Here is an 18,902-nt window from a genome sequence, read left to right as displayed (position 1 = left end):
TTTTCTGGGAATGGGAGATTCAGTGGGGATGGGAGTCTCACTAGGCATGGGGTTCTGACTGGGAGTGGGAGACTCGAATGAACTTTTTAAAAAATGAAATCTCGCTGTTTCTGAGTGGAGTGTCCTCTCTCCAAGGTGTATGAGTTTGCAGTGAAGGAATCTTCTATCATTCACAAGGTGCCCATGGACCAACATGTTCTGTCTCCGCCAAAGAAAAAGAGAAAGCACAGGTGAGTGCATATAGGCCAGGAGAAGTGAATGAAGGGTCATATGAAATGAGGGTATATGTCATTTATCGTTACATAATTTAATCTTATTTTTACTAATAATCAATATTTAAGGGGTAGTGATGGCATAGCGGTAATTATCGCTAAACTTAATCCAGAGACCTCGCTAATGTTTTGAGGTCTCAGGTTTGAAACTTGCCACAGCACTTGTTCAAATTTGGATTTATTGAAAATTTGGAATTAAGAGTCTAATGAAGGCTGTTGTGAAGTTGGGTAGAGTATTTGTGGATTGGAAAGCCAGATGTTAGAATTTGATGTTTGCGAAATGATGGAGGGAAGAATGCATGGTCCCTTTAAAAGATGATTTTGTTTAGGCTTGGTCAAGAAGAAAAAAAATGTCCGCAGGCAGCAGCAGATGCACAAAGTTCTTGAAATTGAAACATTGTATCAAAAGGCTATACTAGTAGTGGACAAAGCAACATTTTTACCAAAACAACAGGTTTTTAAATTTAACCAATTAATTTAAACCAAAACCCAATTAAATATAAATCTGATGGTTTTGACAACCTAGGACCAATCCTATTGTAAGAACTTAATAGGTCATCAAGGGTATAAAAGAAGGGGGCATTTTAAAATCGGTGTGAGAATCAACTGCCATCTGCCAAGAAAACAGTTGTCAGCTATAAAATAAAGAATCAGTGGCTCTCGCAGAATTCTGTTGTTTATTGTTAGAGTTAGATAAATAAATTGTTGTTATTATAAAGTGAGTATCAGGGATTGCTTTCATTTAACCATTTCTTTATAACAGATTGGGGTGTGGTTTAAGAAAGGTTATACCACTTTTCACACTTTCTTCAACAGATTATAAGGTGAGGTGAACGTCTTTGGGTGTTTTGGTTTTAATTATCAAAGCTGGGGGTGTTGTGGAGGTCAATCACTGTTTCATAACATTATCATGAATCTGCAGTTGATTATTAGAAAAAAACTTATTTGACTCATTAATGCCCTTTAGGGTAGGAAAACCCCATCCTTAGCTGGTGTGGCCTGTGCATGACTCCAGACCCACAGCAGTGTGGTTGACACGTAACTGCCCTCTGGGTAATTAGGGATGGGCTATAAATGCTGCCTGGCCAGCTGGTGGCACCCTCAGGCTGTGAATAAGTAAATAGAATTTCATGACTTACCAACGAGACTTTGGTGTTGCTGGGATTTGGTTAATGCTAGTAATAGTCCAATGTACTGAGACAGTGATATAGGAAAGGAGCAGGCCATTCAGGCCTTCCCGACTGCTGCACTCTTCCATATGATCGTGCTGATATCTTTTGATTCCTGTAACATAGCTCTGAAAGCTAGCACTTAGTGATAGGTGCACGATTGTTCAAAGATTTGAGCAGTGGCTGAAGCTTGGTGTTTCTTGCTGATTAAACACAGTGGCAACACAAGTGACGCTCACCTACAACTGCATGCTGCCTTTAAGCCAAAATGACCTTTTACCTATCACATAAATAAGGTTTATGAATTTCAGTGCTGGAGTGGTGCTAGGTACATCCCAAACAATGGCGGGTTATATCCAATAGCATCACCATGTGGCAGTTCTCAATGAGGCACTGACCATAACTAACAACATAAAGCCAAAAGAACTGCAGATACTGAAAATCAGAAACAAAACAGAAATTGCTAGAAAAACTCAGCAGGTCTGACATCATCTGTGGATGGAAAGCAGAGTCAATGTTTCGGGTCCAGTGACCCTTCCTCAGAACTGACCATACCTAACCAGCCTGCTCTTAAGAGGATTGTCCTGTGATAAGAGGCAGAATACTGAACATTGGAATTGAACTGTCTGAAGTTCAGAGAACATTAATGTTCTGAAACTCTGAAGGTTTTGACAGGGTCAGCACTGAAGTTGTTTCCCCAGGCTGGAGAATCAAGAACTCAGGGCACTTTCTCAGGATAAAGGGGGGACTCCTTAGGGATGAGAAGGATTGTTTTCACTGGGAGGCTTGTGATGTTTTCGAATGCTCTGACCCTGACGGTTACCCCATCATCATTGAATATATTTACGGCTGGGATCAAGAGATTTGTAACCTCTTGGTTTCAAGGGGCCTAAAGATTGGGTGGAATTGAAGTGAAACTAAAAATCAGCTGTGATTATGTTGAATTGTAGATGAGACTTGATGGGCTGAATGGTCCACTTCTTATTTCCTTCTATCCTTTGTGAGTTTCTGAGGCAGGACTTGGTGCCAAGTCCTAGAAACAAGGTAAGGCATCTTCAGCTCAACTAGAAACACATCATCATCTGAGAAATGTTTGGATATTGTTAAAAGGGACTTGTTGGTGTATCGCTGAAGGCCATTGGGAGCAGGGGCAGAATCCTGTAATGCTCTCTAGTTGTAGACTCAACCTCTGACCTCTGACACTGTCCCGCTTTTGGGAAAATGAGGGATGTTTGAGTGGGACAGTCTGGTCCCTTGCTCCAGACCTTAGGCCAGTGAGTTAGGGACTCGTCCTATAGATTATAAACTCTGACCAATTAACACTGTGACTGGGACAGCCTCTGAATTGGTTTTTCTCTGTTACAGATTGTGGGCAGCACATTGCAGGAGGATGCAGCTGAAGAAAGGCCAGTGTCACAAACTGACTCAAATAATTCAATGAGTTCTGTCCCTATGTGTGTGTGACCTCTGATCCTGTGTCCAATTTGTGTGACCTGTACGTGACTCTGTCACCTGTAGTCCATGTTGGGAGTTTTGGGGTGGGGGGGTGCTGGTTTGAAGGTAGGGGTTTTGGGGTAGGGGCAGGATCAAGGGGGAAGTGTTGGAGAGGGGCAGGATTAAGAATGGAATGTTGGGGGTGGGAGTGTTGGCAGGGTCGCGCTGTGGGAGGGTCGCGCTGTGGGAGGGTCGCGCTGTGGGAGGGTTGCGTCGGGGATGGGTCACATTGGGCAAGGGTCGCGTCATGGGCTAACGTGTTTGTTTATTCTCTGTGCTTTCGTCTATTGCAGACAATTCGTCCAATCAGGTTTACAATTACCAGCCATGTGACCACCCCGAGCGGCCCTGTGATGTCACATGCCCCTGTGTCACAGCCCAGAACTTCTGTGAGAAATTCTGCCAGTGCAGCCCAGAGTGTAAGGCACAGCAAGACTCCACACAGTGTTAGCAGAGGGGAGGTAGATGTGGGGTGAGGTCTGGGACGGGGAGGGGGTTACCGGTGAGAGGGGGATGTTGGACCTTTTCCCGAATGGAACTAATGGCCAATGATGTTTGAGGCTGTGCTATCGGTGGAACAACACATTGTTGGCTGATTGGTTGGAGGTGGGGATACAGTGAGGGAGTTTGTGCGAGTTAATTTCAATACTGTTTACTGTGTTTCTTTGCTTTTCTCTGCTTTAGTAAGAAGGACTGTAATGTTTAACTGGACTTGCTTTCTTTATTTTCCTGCTTTGTACTAAGATTCCGTGCCTAGGTACATTAGTACCTAAGATGGTGCTGTAACCAAGCGGAGGCTTGGGGACCGCTTCGCAGAACACCTCCGCTCGGTTCACAATAAACAACTGCCCCTCCCAGTTGCAAACCATTTTAACTCCCCCTCCCATTCCTTAGACGACATGTCCATTCTGGGCCTCCTGCAGTGCCATAATGGTGCCACCTGAAGGTTACAGGAACAGCAACTCATATTCCGCTTGGGAACCCTGCAGCCCAACGGTATTAATGTGGACTTCACCAGTTTCAAAATCTCCCCTTCCCCCACCGCATCCCTAAACCAGCCCAGCTCGTCCACGCCTCCCTAACCTGTTCTTCCTCTCACCTATCCCCTCCTCCCACCTCAAGCCACACCTCCATTTCCTACCTACTAACCTCATCCCGCCTCCTTGACCTGTCCGTCCTCCCCGGACTGACCTATCCCCTCCCTACCTCCCCACCTACACTCACCTCTACTGGCTCCATCCCCACCTCTTTAACTTCTCTGTCTCCTCTCCACCTATCTTCTCCTCCATCCATCTTCTATCCACCTCCCCCTGTCTCCCTATTTATTTCAGAACCTCCTTCCCCTCCCCCATTTCTGATGAAAGGTCTAGGCCCGAAATGTCAGCTTTCCTGCTCCTCTGATGCTGCTTGGCCTGCTGTGTTCATCCAGCTCTACACCTTGTTATTTCAGATTCTCCAGCATCTGCAGTTCCTACTACCTCTGGTGCTGTAAGTGGCAGCTTGTAAACTTTTCAATGTACTCATGTGAGTGAGTACGTGTGAGAATAAAAGCTAATTCTAAATTCCTTTCAGGAAGGAAACTGCCATCCCTGCCTGGTCTGGCCTATATGTGACTCCAGACCAACAGCAATGTGGTTGAATCTTAATTGCCCTCAGGGCAAGTAGGGATGGGCTATAAATGCTGCCCAGCCAGTGACACCCCTCAACGTGTGAATTAATAAAAAAAAGGCAAAGAGACAGCTATTTGAGATTGTCTCTGACCCTGGTGTTGCCATTGACCCCATCACATGGGAAATGTAGATGAGAACAGATCCTGTAGTTAACCATCATGAAGACTTGTTTGAGATTGAGAAGGGTTTAAACTCATCTTACCTTTGAGGCATAGAAACAGACTGAACACTTCAGTAAGAGTTGGGGAACCATTCTTCTTGAATGGTTTGAACAGATCTAGGAGGAGGCATTTGGCCCCACCAGCCTTTCTCACTCTGCGTATGAGACTGTGACATGGCTCCCTGTGTTTTCTCCCAGGTCAGAACCGTTTTCCTGGTTGTCGCTGTAAGACCCAGTGTAACACCAAGCAGTGCCCATGTTACCTGGCAGTGCGTGAGTGTGACCCTGATCTGTGCCAGACGTGTGGTGCAGCTGAGCACTGGGGCAGCAGAAATGTCTCATGCAAGAACTGCAGCATCCAGCGTGGCCTGAAGAAGGTGCTTTGGGGGTGGGGGAGGGGGGCAGCCCCACTGAGGGGCAGGGTATGGATCTGGGTGGTGGGGGAGGGGGGGCAGCCCCACTAAGGGGCAGGGTATGGATCTGGGGGGGTGGGGGAGGTGGGGCAGCCCCACTGAGGGGCAGGGTATGGATCTAGAGGGTGGGGGAGGTGGGGCAGCCCCACTGAGGGGCAGGGTATGGATCTAGAGGGTGGAGGAGGTGGGGCAGCCCCACTGAGGGGCAGGGTATGGATCTAGAGGGTGGGGGAGGTGGGGCAGCCCCATTGAGAGACAGGGTATGGATCCGGAGGGTGGGGAGGTGGGGCAGCCCCACTGAGGGGCAGGGTATGGATCTAGGGGGTGGGAGGGGGGGGCGTCAGCCCCAATGAGGGGCAGGGTATGGATCTGGGTGGTGGGGGAGGGGGGGCAGCCCCACTAAGGGGCAGGGTATGGATCTGGGGGGGTGGGGGAGGTGGGGCAGCCCCACTGAGGGGCAGGGTATGGATCTAGAGGGTGGGGGAGGTGGGGCAGCCCCACTGAGGGGCAGGGTATGGATCTAGAGGGTGGAGGAGGTGGGGCAGCCCCACTGAGGGGCAGGGTATGGATCTAGAGGGTGGGGGAGGTGGGGCAGCCCCATTGAGAGACAGGGTATGGATCCGGAGGGTGGGGAGGTGGGGCAGCCCCACTGAGGGGCAGGGTATGGATCTGGGGGGTGGGGGAGGGGGGGCAGCCCCATTTGTGGGGCAGGGTATGGATCTTGGGGGTAGGGGAGGGGGGGCATTGCCATTGAGGGGCAGAGTATGGATCTAGTGGGTGGGGGAGGTGGGGCAGCCCCATTTGAGGGGCACGGTATGGATCTGAGGGGTGGGGGAGGGGGGCAGCCCCATTTGAGGGGCAGGGTATGGATCTGGGGGGGTGGGGCAGCCCCATTTGAGGGGCAGGGTATGGATCTGAGGGGTGGGGGAGGTGGGGCAGCCCCATTTGAGGGGCAGGGTATGGATCTAGGTGGTGGGGGAGGTGGGGCAGCCCAACTGAGGGGCAGGGTATGGATCTAGGTGGTGGGGGAGGTGGGGCAGCCCCATTTGAGGGGCAGGGTATGGATCTGAGGGGGGTGGGGGAGGGGGGCAGCCCCATTGAGGGGCAGGGTATGGATCTAGGGGGTGTGGGAGGTTGGGCAGCCCCATTTGAGGGGCAGAGTATGGATCTGGGAGGTGGGACAGCCCCATTTGAGGCGCAGGGTATGGATGTAGGGGGTGGGGGAGGTGGGGCAGCCACATTTGAGAGGCAGGGTATGGATCTGGGGTGTGGGGGAGGTGGGGCAGCCCCATTTGAAGGGCAGGGTATGGATCTAGGGGGTGGGGGAGGTGGGACAGCCCCATTTGAGGGGCAGGGTATGGATCTGGGAGGTGGGGCAGCCCCATTTGAGGGGCAGGGTATGGATCTAGGCGGGGGGGAGGTGGGTCAGCCCCATTTGAGGGGCAGTGTATGGATCTGGGCGGTGGGGGAGGTGGGGCAGCCCCATTTGAGGGGCAGGGTATGGATCTGGGCGGTGGGGGAGGTGGGGCAGCCCCATTTGAGGGGCAGGGTATGGATCTGGTGCGTGGGGGAGGTGGGGCAGCCCCATTTGAGGGGTAGGGTATGGATCTAGGGGGTGAGGGAGGTGGGGCAGCCCCATTTGAGGGGCAGGGTATGGATCTGGGGGGTGGGGCAGGTGGGGCAGCCCCATTTGAAGGGCAGGGTATGGATCTAGGGGGTGGTGGAGGTGGGGCAGCCACATTTGAGGGGCAGGGTATGGATCTAGGTGGTGGGGGAGGTGGGGCAGCCACATTTGAGGGGCAGGGTATGGATCTAGGTGGTGGGGGAGGTGGGGCAGCCCCATTTGAGGGGCAGGGTATGGATCTGGTGCATGGGGGAGGTGGGGCAGCCCCATTTGAGGGGTAGGGTATGGATCTGGTGCATGGGGGAGGTGGGGCAGCCCCATTTGAGGGGTAGGGTATGGATCTAGGGGATGAGGGAGGTGGGGCAGCCCCATTTGAGGGGTAGGGTATGGATCTGCGGGGTGGGGCAGGTGGGGCAGCCCCATTTGAAGGGCAGGGTATGGATCTAGGGGGTGAGGGAGGTGGGGCAGCCACATTTGAGGGGCAGGGTATGGATCCGGAGGGTGGAGGTGGGGCAGCCACATTGAGGGGCAGGGTATGGATCTGCGGGGTGGGGTGGGGCAGCCCCATTGAGGGGCAGGGTATGGATTCGGAGGGTGGAGGTGGTGCAGCCCCATTGAGGGGCAGGGTATGTATCTGCGGGGTGGGGGGTGGGGCAGAGAACCCTAGTGAGGGGCAGGACATGGAGCTCCAAGTGGTTAGGGTAGGATGAGGGTGACAGTGGCGGAGGATGTGGGGTGACTGGTGTTGGGATGGGGCAGATGGTGACGGTGGGATCGGAGTGCCAGTGGTGGTGGAATGGGGGTGACAGTGGCAGTGGAATGGGGGTGACGGTGGTGGTGGGATCGGAGTGACGGTGGCGGTGGAATGGGGGTGACGGTGGTGGTGGGATGGGGGTGATGGTTTCGGAGGGATCGGAGTGGTGGTGGCGGTGGGATGGGGATGACGGTGGTGGTGGTGGAATGGGGGTGGCGGTGGGATGGGGGTGACAGTGGCAGTGAGATGGGGGTGACAGTGGTGGTGGGATGGGGGTGACAGTGGCAGTGCGATGGGTGTTACTGTGGCGGTGGAATGGGGGTGACAGTGGCAGTGCGATGGGTGTTACGGTGGCAGTGGAATGGGGGTGACAGTGGCGGTGGGATGGGGGTGACAGTGGCAGTGCGATGGGGGTTACGGTGGCGGTGGAATCGGGGTGAGGGTGGCGGTGAGATCTTGATGGTGGCGATGGGATGGGGGTGATGGTGGCAGTGGTTGCAGGGGTGTTGGTGTGTTGTTCCCCATGACCTGACGGTCTATTCCCAGGGGCTTGGGGTTGGGGCTGGATTTGGGTTTGGGGATGGGGTTGGGGTTGGGTTGGCCTTGGGTTTGGGGTTGGGGTTGAGGTGGGGTTGGGCCTGGGGTTGGGTTTGGGGTTGGGGTTGGGCCTGGGGTTGGGTTTGGGTTCGGTTGGGGTTGGTTTGGGTTTGGGGTTGGGGTTGGCGTTGGGTTTGGGCCTGGGGTTGGGTTTGGGGTTGGGTTTGGGGCTGTGGTTGGTGTTGGGGTTGGGTTTGGGGTTGGGGTTTGGGGCTGGTGTTGGGTTTGGGGTTGGGTTTGGGCTTGGGTTGGGTTTGGGGTTTGGGGCAGGGGCTGGGGTTGGGTTGGATTTGGGGTTGGGGTTGGGGTTGGGTTTGGGTTTGGGGTTGGGTTGGGGTTTGGGGCTGGGGCTGGGATTGGCTTTGGGGCTGGGGTTGGGGTTGGGGTTGGGCTTGGGTTCGGGGTTGGGGTTGGGGTTGGGTTTGGGGTTGGGGTTGGGTTTGGGTTTGGGTTTAGGGTTGGGTTTGGGGTTGGGGTTATTCCCAGTGCTGTCCTGCTGCTGGATTCCCTTTGCCTTTGGCTGCCCACTGAATCCTATGATGGTCCCAGTCTGTGAGTCTCTCTGTCTCTGACTGATTCCTCTTTCTCTTCCAGCACCTGCTGATTGCTCCCTCAGACGTTGCAGGATGGGGAACCTTCATTAAGGAGTCCGTCCAGAAAAATGAGTTCATCTCTGAATATTGTGGAGAGGTCAGTCTTGCTGTTGGAGTCAAGGATTGGTTCATAGAACATAGAACATAGAAAAGTACAGCACAGAATAGGCCCTTCGGCCCACGATGTTGTGCCGTGGATTAATCCTAATCCAAAAATAAAATAACCTAACCTACATTCCCCTCAATTCACTGCTGTCCATGTGCATGTCCAGCAGTCGCTTAAATGTCACTAATGACTCTGCTTCCACGACTACCGCTGGCAAAGTATTCCATGCGCTCACAACTCTCTGGGTGAAGAACCTCCCTCTGACGTCTCCTCTATACCTTCCTCCTAACACCTTAAAACTATGACCCTTTGCGGCAGTCAATCCTGCCCTGGGGAAAGGTCTCTGGCTATCGAATCTATCCATGCCTCTCATTACCTTGTACACCTCGATCAGGTCACCTCTCTTCCTCCTTCTCTCCAGAGAGAAAAGTCCAAGCTCAGTCAACCTCCCCTCGTAAGACAAGCCCTCCAGTCCAGGCAGCATCCTGGTAAACCTCCTTTGCACCCTCTCCAAAGCCTCCACATATTTCCTATAATAGGGCAACAGAACTGGACAGAATATTCCAAGTGTGGTCTCACCAGGGTTTTGTAGAGCTGCAGCAAAACCTCGCGGCTCTTAAACTCGACCCCCCCTGGTAATGAAAGCCAAAACACCGTATGCTTCCCTAACAACCTTATCCACCTGGTTCACAAATAGATTCCTTGGAATTACCGTAACAGGAGTCTGGGGGCCGCAGGGAACTCACAGAAAGTGCGAGCAATGAGCCCTTGAAGAGTGTGAAAAGGATAAAAGTTTGTAAAATATTGAGGCCTTAACTGTTTGCAGTTGAAATGGATGAAGGGAGTGACTGTATTGCGACAAGTTTACAAAATTACATTATAAAGAGGAAACAAACTGTAAATGAGATACTAAGTGTCTGCAGAGAGGCATTGAGAGCTTGAGTGAGTGGGCAATGATTCAGCATATTGATTTTAATTGGGTAAATATGAGCTTGTTCACTTTGGTTGGAGGAACCAAATCAGAATATTATGCAGAAACATTATGTAAATGTAGAGAGGCTGGACAACACCATGGAATAGCGTAGGTTAGATGGGCTTGAGATCGGTATGACAGGTTGGCACAACATTGAGGGCCGAAGGGCCTGTACTGTGCTGTAATGTTCTATGTTCTATGTTGCAGAGGGATCTGAGTGTCTCTGACATGAATCACAAAGAGTCTGCAGAAGTAGTAAGTGATTAGGGAGACAAATGGTACATTGGTCTTTACTGTGAGGGAGATGACGGACAAAATTACGGAAGTCTTGTTATAACTGTACAGGCCATTATTGAGACTGCAGCTGGAGTGCTGTGTACAATTTGATCTGCTTTTTCGAGAAGGATCATTAGATGCAGCAAAGATTCACTTGGCTGGTACCCAGGATAAACAGGTTGGTGATCAGCTAAGGTTTGAGCAGCTCAGGTTGAGACACAGTGGAGTTTAGAAGAATGAGAGGTGACATTGTTATCTAAGATTCTTGACAAGGTCGATGCTGAGAGAATGTTTCCCATTCTTGGGGGAGTCTCTGAGACAAGTGGGCGCAGTCTCAGGGTCAGGGATGTCTAAGTTAAGACTGAGGTGAAAATGAAATTCTCCTCTGAGAGAATTGTTAACCTTTAGAATTCTCTCCCAGAAAGCAGTCAAAGCTGGATTGTGGGAACAAACAGGAAAGTGAAGTTCAGGTCAGGATGAGATCATCCATGAACTTGTTGAATGTTGCAGCAGGACTGAGGGGCCAAAAGTCTCCTAGTCTGTTTTTACACCCTTATTGCATGGTGGAAAATGCCAGGTTCTCACAGTGACCTCTGGTTCATGATCTCTGATCCAGAAAATGGTTTGATACCCTAAATGCAAACAATCCCTGATTGGAAGGCTGAGTGGAGGCATAAGGCCACACTGTGACTCGACTGACTCAATCCAGACCATCGTGGGCCTGCACTGAGTCTATCCAGACCGTCGGTGGAGTTGTGGATAGTGACGAAGAATGTTGTAGGTTACAGAGAGACATAGATAAGCTGCAGAGTTGGGCTGAGAGGTGGCAAATGGAGTTTAATGCGGACAAGTGTGAGGTGATGCACTTTGGTAGGAGTAACCGGAATGCAAAGTACTGGGCTAATGGTAAGATTCTTGGTAGTGTGGATGAGCAGAGAGATCTCGGTGTCCATGTACACAGATCCTTGAAAGTTGCCACCCAGGTTGACAGGGCTGTTAAGAAGGCATACAGTGTTTTAGCTTTTATTAATAGAGGGATCGAGCTCCGGAACCAAGAGGTTATGGTGAAGCTGTACAAAACTCTGGTGTGGCCGCTCTTGGAGTATTGTGTACAGTTCTGGTCACCGCATTATAAGAAGGATGTGGAAGCTTTGGAAAGGGTGCAGAGGAGATTTACTAGGATGTTGCCTGGTATGGAGGGAAGGTCTTACGAGGAAAGGTTGAGGGACTTGAGGCTGTTTTCATTAGAGAGAAGAAGGTTGAGAGGTGACTTAATTGAGACATATAAAATAATCAGAGGGTTAGATAGGGTGGATAGGGAGAGCCTTTTTCCTGGGATGGTGACGGCGAGCACAAGGGGGCATAGCTTTAAATTGAGGGGTGAAAGATATAGGACAGATGTCAGAGGTGGTTTCTTTACTCAGAGAGTAGCAAGGGAATGGAACGCTTTGCCTGCAATGGTAGTAGATTCGCCAACTTTAAGTACATTTAAGTCGTCATTGGACAAGCATATAGATGTACGTGGAATAGTGTAGGTTAGATGGTCTTCAGATTGGTATGACAGGTCGGCACAACATCGAGGGCCGAAGGGCCTGTACTGTGCTGTAATGTTCTGTGTTCTATGTTCTATGTCTTGGGCCTGGACTGAGTCTAACCAGACCATCCCTTGCCTGGACAGAGTCTATACTGACCTGCAGGGCCTGGACTGACTCTATCCTGACCGTCTTGGGCCTGGACTGAGTCTGTCCAGACTGCCCTGGGCCTGGACTGAGTCAATCCAGACCATCCTGGGTCTGGTCTGAGTCTATCCAGACCATCCTGGGTCTGGTCTGAGTCTATCCAGACCATCCTGGGCCTGGACTGAGTCTATCCAGACCATCCTGGGCCTAGTCTGAGTCTAACCAGACCGTGTGGGGCCTGGTCTGAGTCTAACCAGACCGTGTGGGGCCTGGTCTGAGTCTGTCCAGACAGTGAAGGGCCTGGTCTGAGTCTGTCCAGACAGTGAAGGGCCTGAACTGAGTGTATCCTGACCGTGCGGGGCCTGGACTGAGTGTATCCTGACCGTGCGGGGCCTGCTCTGAGTATATCCTGACCATGCGGGGCCTGCACTGAGTGTATCTTGACCATGCGGAGCCTGCTCTGTGTGTATGTGTGCCATCCTAGGCCTGGACTGTTTAACATTGGTCGTGTTGGAAGGGGCAGGAGGTGAGAGACTGCGTGCGCTACTCTGGAGGTTTACATTCACTGTGGGATAGTTACTAATCCCTAATCCCTAATCCCTGCTTTGGCTCCTTGCAGATAATTTCTCAGGATGAAGCAGATCGTCGTGGGAAAGTCTATGATAAATACATGTCCAGTTTCCTCTTCAACCTCAACAATGGTCAGTGGTGACTGCACATTGCTGGTAATCTCTTCTGTGTGTTATGTATTTGAGGTAATCCTAGGGACAGAGAATGGTATCAGGGGACTGGAAAGTTGGGATACACACAGCAGGATTGTGCTGCCATGGAGTGAATTTTCCAATTCTCCACCTCTGGAATCCTGTTGGACACTTGGATCCAACATGTGACTGCAGCATGGGCTCAGCTGTGAGTCCAGTGACCAGGAGGTGCTTCCCTTCACGCATCAAATCATCTTCAGGGATTATCTGATGACTGATGCTATTGTTGCCCTTACTCCAGCCCAGAAAACCTCCGATTCCTTCATCCATTAAAAAATCCCACCCCACCTTGAATCTGCTCAACTATCTATATTTAATATGAGGAAGTGATGGTGCAGACGCTAATGTCACCGAACCAGTAAACTTAGCTTAAGGTTCTGCGGTTTGAATCCTGCCTGAGTAACCAAAAGCTGGAATCCAAATAAAAACTAGTCCAATCATAATCATGTAACCACTGTCATTGTGGTGAAATGCTCATGTGAGTTACTCATGACCTACAGAGAAGGAAATCTGTCTTTACCTGGTCTGCATCATTTGTCACTTTAGACTCACAACAACGTGGCTGACTCTTAACTACAGTCTGAACTGGCCGAGACAGATGGCCAGTTGAAGGGTAACTAAGAATGGGCAACAAATGCCAACCTTGCCAGCAATTCCCACATTCCATACTGGAGCAAAGGAAAGGAAGGAACCCAGTCTCCATTGCTGTGTAAGGAAGAGAATTCAAAGATTAGCTTCTGAGAGAACAAATTCCAAAGTGGCTGTCATTCCTGGACTGGAAACAACCCTAACCCTAACCCTAACCCTAACCCTATCCTCACAGACACTGCCAGACCTGCTGAGCTTTTGTCTGAGATGAGGAAAACATTATTTTTAAACAGTGTCCCCTAGTTTTGGATTTTCCCAGACAGGGAGAAACCCTTGTAGCATCTACATAGAACATAGAACATAGAACAGTACAGCACGGAACAGGCCCTTCAGCCCACAATGTTGTGCCGACCATTGATCCCCATTGATCTACCGTCAGGATCCTATGTTTCAGTGAGGTAACCTCTCAACACTCTAATGTCTGAGATTGTCTGAAAGGTATGGATAAAGAGGGCTGGGTGCTGGGGATGTGACAGGCTCCTGCCTCATTAATGCTTTCATTACCCGTTTTCTAGATTTTGTTGTTGATGCAACTCGCAAAGGAAACAAAATCCGTTTTGCAAATCACTCTGTCAATCCTAACTGTTACGCGAAAGGTAAGGATTCGGAAACCCCATGATGGTGGGGTGGGGGTGCCGGAATGTGGAAGAGTCTTGAGGGAGAGGGCAAATGGGGCAGGGCAGTTAGGGATGGGTCAGGTGGGGATGGAGGGGAATCAAGTGTCATGAAGTGTGTGCCTATGGTGTGACAAGGAAAATGGAAATTCACTCATTTCAAAAAGCGCCAAGGCTCAAAATTAGGCAAAGCTCTCTGAGCCTGAGACCTTGGACCTTGTGACTGTTCATGCCCTGTGACAAACCGAAAGGCTCCCTTTACCCACATAACCATCAGCCTGTGAGCTTACTGACCTGGCACTGCCAACTCAACCCCCTGCCATCATACCTGTGATTCCCAACTCCTTGACTTTTGACCCATGAAGATGGACAGTGCCTCCTGTACATTGCTAAACTCACTTTCTCTTCTTCCAGTTGTCATGGTGAATGGTGATCACCGAATTGGGATATTTGCGAAAAGAATGATCCACACTGGCGAGGAATTATTCTTCGATTACAGGTAAAAGGTTGCCTTAAATCTTCACAAACCATGGAAGGAGAACAGCTCAGTTGGACCACAGTCATCTCTTATAATTCTCCTTAGTCCCTGCAGATTTGTGTTCCTCTGTATTCTCGTTTGCAGGCCATTTACAAAGATCAGGAAGTGCTATGATTATAAAACTGGTCCCTGGGAAAACCCATTCTCTGCCTTCCTCCAGGTGGAAAACATTCACCAAAGCTTTCTGTTTCCTGTGACTAATCTAACTTTACATCCCACTGCAACTGTGCTTTTATCCTGTGGGCTTCACCTTTGCCAGCAAGCCTGTGATCTCGCTTTTGGAAGCCCATGTACATCACATCAGCTTACAATACTGGATCTACAGGTAGTTCTCCTATAATGTGATAGTTGCTTTCTTGTGTGACCTCGCACTATAGAAAGTCATGCTGTAGAAAACCACCTTAGAAAATCGCGTTACAGGGAAATGATTATATCAATACAGCAGAAAGTTCACATTATCTAAACAGGATCCATATTCTTCAATTGTGTTATAACCAATTCACGTTAATGAATGAGATAATGGGGACTGCAGATGCTGGAGAATCCAAGATAATAAAATGTGAGGCTGGATGAACACAGCAGGCCAAGCAGCATCTTAGGAGCATAAAAGCTGACATTTCGAGCCCAGACCCTTCATCAGAGAGGGGGATGGGGAGAGGGAACTGGAATAAATAGGGAGAGAGGGGGAGGCGGACTGAAGATGGATAGAGGAGAAGATAGGTGTAGAGGAGAGTATAGATGGGGAGGTAGGGAGGGCATAGGTCAGTCCTGGGAGAACGGACAGGTCGGTGGTGGGGGGGGGGTGCAGGATGGGGTTAGTAGGTAGGAAATGGAGGTGTGGCTTGAGGTGGAAGGAGGGGATAGGTGAGAGGAAGAACAGGTTAGGGAGGTGGTCACAAGCCGGGCTGGTTTTGGGATGCACTGGGGGGAGGGGAGATTTTGAAGCTGGTGAAATCCACATTGATACCATTGGGCTGCAGGGTTCCCAAGCGGAATATGAGTTGCAGTTCCTGCAACCTACAGGTGGCATCATTGTGGCACTGCAGGAGGCCCATGATGGACATGTCATCTAAAGAATGGGAGGGGGAGTTGAAATGGATCTCGACTGGGAGGTGCAGTAGTTTGTTGCGAACTGAGCGGAGGTGTTCTGCAAAGCAGTCCCCAAGCCTCCGCTTGGTTTCCCCAATGTAGAGGAAGCCACACCGGGTACAGTGGATACAGTATACCACATTGGCAGATGTGCAGGTGAACACCTGCTTAATGTGGAAAGTCATCTTGGGGCCTGGGATGGGGGTGAGGGAGGTGGTGTGGGGGCAAGTGTAGCACTTCCTGCGGTTGCAGGGGAAAGTGCTGGGTTTGGGGTTGGAGGGGAGTGTGGAGCGGACAAGGGAGTCACGGAGACAGTTGTCTGTCCGGAAGGCAGACAAGGGTGGGGATGGACAAATGTCTTTGGTGGTGGCGTCAGATTGTAGATGGCACATGCGTTATAGCAGAACTACCTGTACTACTAGAATTAGATGTCCTCCCTTCCTTATAACTCCAGTGAGTATGGGCCTAAACTGCTCAATTAGTCCTCATTTAGGCCCATTCATCTCTGGAATTAATCTAGTGAACCTTCTGTGAACTGCTTCCAATGCAATTACATCCCTCCCAAGTAAAGGGATCAAACTGTATGCCATATTTCCAGAGTTGGCCTGACCAATGCCTTGCAACAATGGTATTTTTGTGCTCCATTCCTTGACAAATATATGCCAAAATTCCATTTGCCTTCCTTATTACTTGCTGTACCTGAATACAGGAAGTTGAAGCATATTTGCAGGTGAGTTGAGCCAGGAGCTGTGTACAAAATGAAGATTCAGCCAGCAACAAGGGTCTGAGGCTTAATTACCATTTATTGATGACAGAAGTTTACTGGCTGGCAACAACTATATAACTAACTGTCAGGTAGCCAACCACCTTGGGGCTGTGAACCAGACAGTGAGAAGCCATTGGTCTGTACAAGCACAGGAGTTGTCTTTCTGTTCTCTACAGTAAAAACCACTTTAAGCCAGAAGAAAAACAATTTATTTTAAATAATACATCAGAGACCCTTTATGATTATGGACCAGCCACCCTGTGCCTCCTGCCAACAAGTGAAAGTTTCTGGAGAAAGCCAATTGAGAAGCAGCATTCTGATCAGCACAAGAATCATCTCAGTAAATCCGATGAATAGGGGCGACTGAACTGCTTTCCCAGCCTTTCCCTTCACAGATAACACCTGTGGTTTTTTTCCTGTTTGTATAGATGTGTGCTCGGGGTAGGGGGGCGTGTTGGGTTTATAATTTGGCTACAATTTTAATTTGTGAAGGTCCATGCCAATGATTCATTATTACCTACCTGTAGGTATAGTCCATTTATTTGTATTAAATAGTAATTCCTGTTACACACAAAAGCCCAGTTTATGTTTCTGACAACCTGGTCCTGAAATTTTGATTAATTAGGGAATTTTGCATGCTTCTGTAGAATCCATAACCTTTGTTATGACCCTGGGAATAACAGAGCTTGATTTCTGGCTTGTTTCCCCCAGTGCTCTCCCTCTTCAAACTAGGTCTCCATAAACATAATGGTATGTACAATAAGATATGGCTGTCTGATCCTGCAGCTCACGAACTTCATTTACCCAACTTTGCATGTCAAACTGATGCTAATTTTGGCCGTTTTCTTTCCCTATTATATTTACCTCTCATTCCCTCTTCCTGTTGTAATTAGAGTACAGTTTCTGATTTATGCAAACTGAAAAATAAAAATAATTTAACAAGTCTAATCATAAGGGAATCAGTGAGGTCCAATCCCATACCAGTACTCACAGGATCAGCTGAGAACAGGCATGTGCTACCCGCCTGATAAACTGCCTGTTGTGTTTCTGTTTCAGGTATAGTCAGGCTGATGCACTGAAGTATGTGGGAATTGAACGGAAGATGGAAATGCTGTGATCTCAGTGTTAGTTTCATGTTAAGTTTTGTTTGATTGTGAGTTAGACTGTGCAGCCACACCACAGCCATCTTTCCTGAACACCTGGTGTGATTTTGACCAATAATGATTATGTCAGACACAGGAAAAAGCATATTTCACATTGCAGTGTGTTATCAGTGCACTTCAACCTGCTTTTGCTGCAGATAAGCACACTTACCCTTCCCCTGGCTTGCCCTGCAGGACCCATCCCTGTTACTGGGAGTTTACTCCCTGATCAAGCTGAACCAGGGACCAGAGCTTAATACCCGTGAGAGGCAACTCCGTTGAAGATTCAGAATCTGATCTTGTGGGAGAAACACATCCGTTCCCCAGGAGCACAGTCCAGAGTTGACAGACATCTGAGAAATCAGACAGCTGTCACGACTTCTTACTGTGGACACATTGAGTTGGGTTCCTAATGTCAGGCAATATCTAGAAATTAGTTGGAACAGTGAGCAGTATAGTCAGCTCAGAGTATGGAAGCCCCGTTCGCTGTGTTTATTGTTTCTGCAGAGAGAGAGAGAAAGTTTAGAAAGGTGAAGGATGGTTCTATTACACTGGACTAACTTGCTGCAGCAGTAGCCACATTATAAGCTTAGCTTGTGAAAGATCCCACTGCCTAGGATTTTCAAACCCTACTTAGCTCTCATCTATGATGTCTGCATCTACTGTTACCAAGTGACACTCTTACATCAGCAGTTAGTTAGTTGTCCTAATGTAACTGGGCTTGTGTGAAGCAGTCCGTTCTCTGCTGGAGTGATGGTTTTGACTGAGAAAAAAGATAGATTCAATTTCAGGGAACTGACTTTGCAGTTTCTGATTTTTTTGGCAACAGTTGGGTTCTTGAAGTGAAGCTTGAAGCAGAATCCTTTAAGTTACACTTGAAATAAAAATGATAAAATTATTCTCTTGCCTGTGTGTCTAACTCTCACCACTGTTTAGTACAAACTACATATATTCAAAATCACTTCAGCATTTTGGGCCTGTGCTACAACAAATTTTGTCTTAACTAGTACCTTACAAATCAGCACCCTTGATAAGTTGGCAGAAATTATAACCTGAAATACCAAATGTTTACTGTATTATCATGGTCTCTATGATGCCCAAGTAGTCAGTTGAGAGTGTGAGTGAGAAGGCTTTCTGCCAGCAAGTTATATTTATGACAAAATTGCATTATTATTTAAATGATTTATGCTGTAAATAACAATAAACAGTGACAGGTATACCCCTTGAATTAGGTTTCTGTTACTTAGTGTCTTTTTATGCTGATTACGTGGACCTCTTGATCGACTGGAATATTTGATCAATCAGCGTACTCTGGGTCCCATAGGGCGAATAATAAAACATTTTCTGTACTAATTAAATTTTGGAGCTAAATTCATGTCAGTGTGCAATACTGTTCAAGACAATTGCCTAGCATTCACCTGAGAGGGCACCCACAACCTCAGTTAAATGTCGCATGTGAAAAATTCAGACAATGCTGCAGGTGCTCAGTGAATGTGACAAAAGAATCCATTAGAACTATGATATGGGTTTAGAAATCAGGGAGAAGGTCTGTAATACAATAAAG

At 49.0% G+C, this 18,902-nt stretch overlaps 1 protein-coding gene across 6 annotated transcripts in view; it reads left to right on the top strand.

The window, feature by feature from the left end:
- Positions 1–18,236, top strand: part of ezh1 (enhancer of zeste 1 polycomb repressive complex 2 subunit) — a 41,773-nt gene extending 23,537 nt beyond the window's left edge. For 5 of the 6 annotated variants that reach the window (XM_059638643.1, XM_059638646.1, XM_059638644.1 and 2 more), the window contains 9 exons: positions 136–230; positions 2,807–2,847; positions 3,229–3,354; positions 4,964–5,142; positions 8,748–8,843; positions 12,400–12,481; positions 13,705–13,785; positions 14,218–14,302; positions 17,253–18,236. In XM_059638643.1, coding sequence (XP_059494626.1) covers positions 136–230; positions 2,807–2,847; positions 3,229–3,354; positions 4,964–5,142; positions 8,748–8,843; positions 12,400–12,481; positions 13,705–13,785; positions 14,218–14,302; positions 17,253–17,313 — 846 coding nt within the window. In that variant the 3' untranslated portion in view covers positions 17,314–18,236. The remainder of the gene's footprint in view (positions 1–135; positions 231–2,806; positions 2,848–3,228; positions 3,355–4,963; positions 5,143–8,747; positions 8,844–12,399; positions 12,482–13,704; positions 13,786–14,217; positions 14,303–17,252) is intronic. The other variant, XM_059638642.1, reaches the window with a different exon arrangement.
- The last annotated feature ends 666 nt before the right edge of the window (positions 18,237–18,902 follow it).

The sequence above is a fragment of the Stegostoma tigrinum genome, chromosome 31 (genome assembly GCF_030684315.1).
Source record: "Stegostoma tigrinum isolate sSteTig4 chromosome 31, sSteTig4.hap1, whole genome shotgun sequence".
Lineage (NCBI taxonomy): Eukaryota > Metazoa > Chordata > Chondrichthyes > Orectolobiformes > Stegostomatidae > Stegostoma > Stegostoma tigrinum.
The sequence above is the reverse complement of the archived record's forward strand: the minus strand, read 5'-3'. Positions and strand labels throughout refer to the sequence as shown.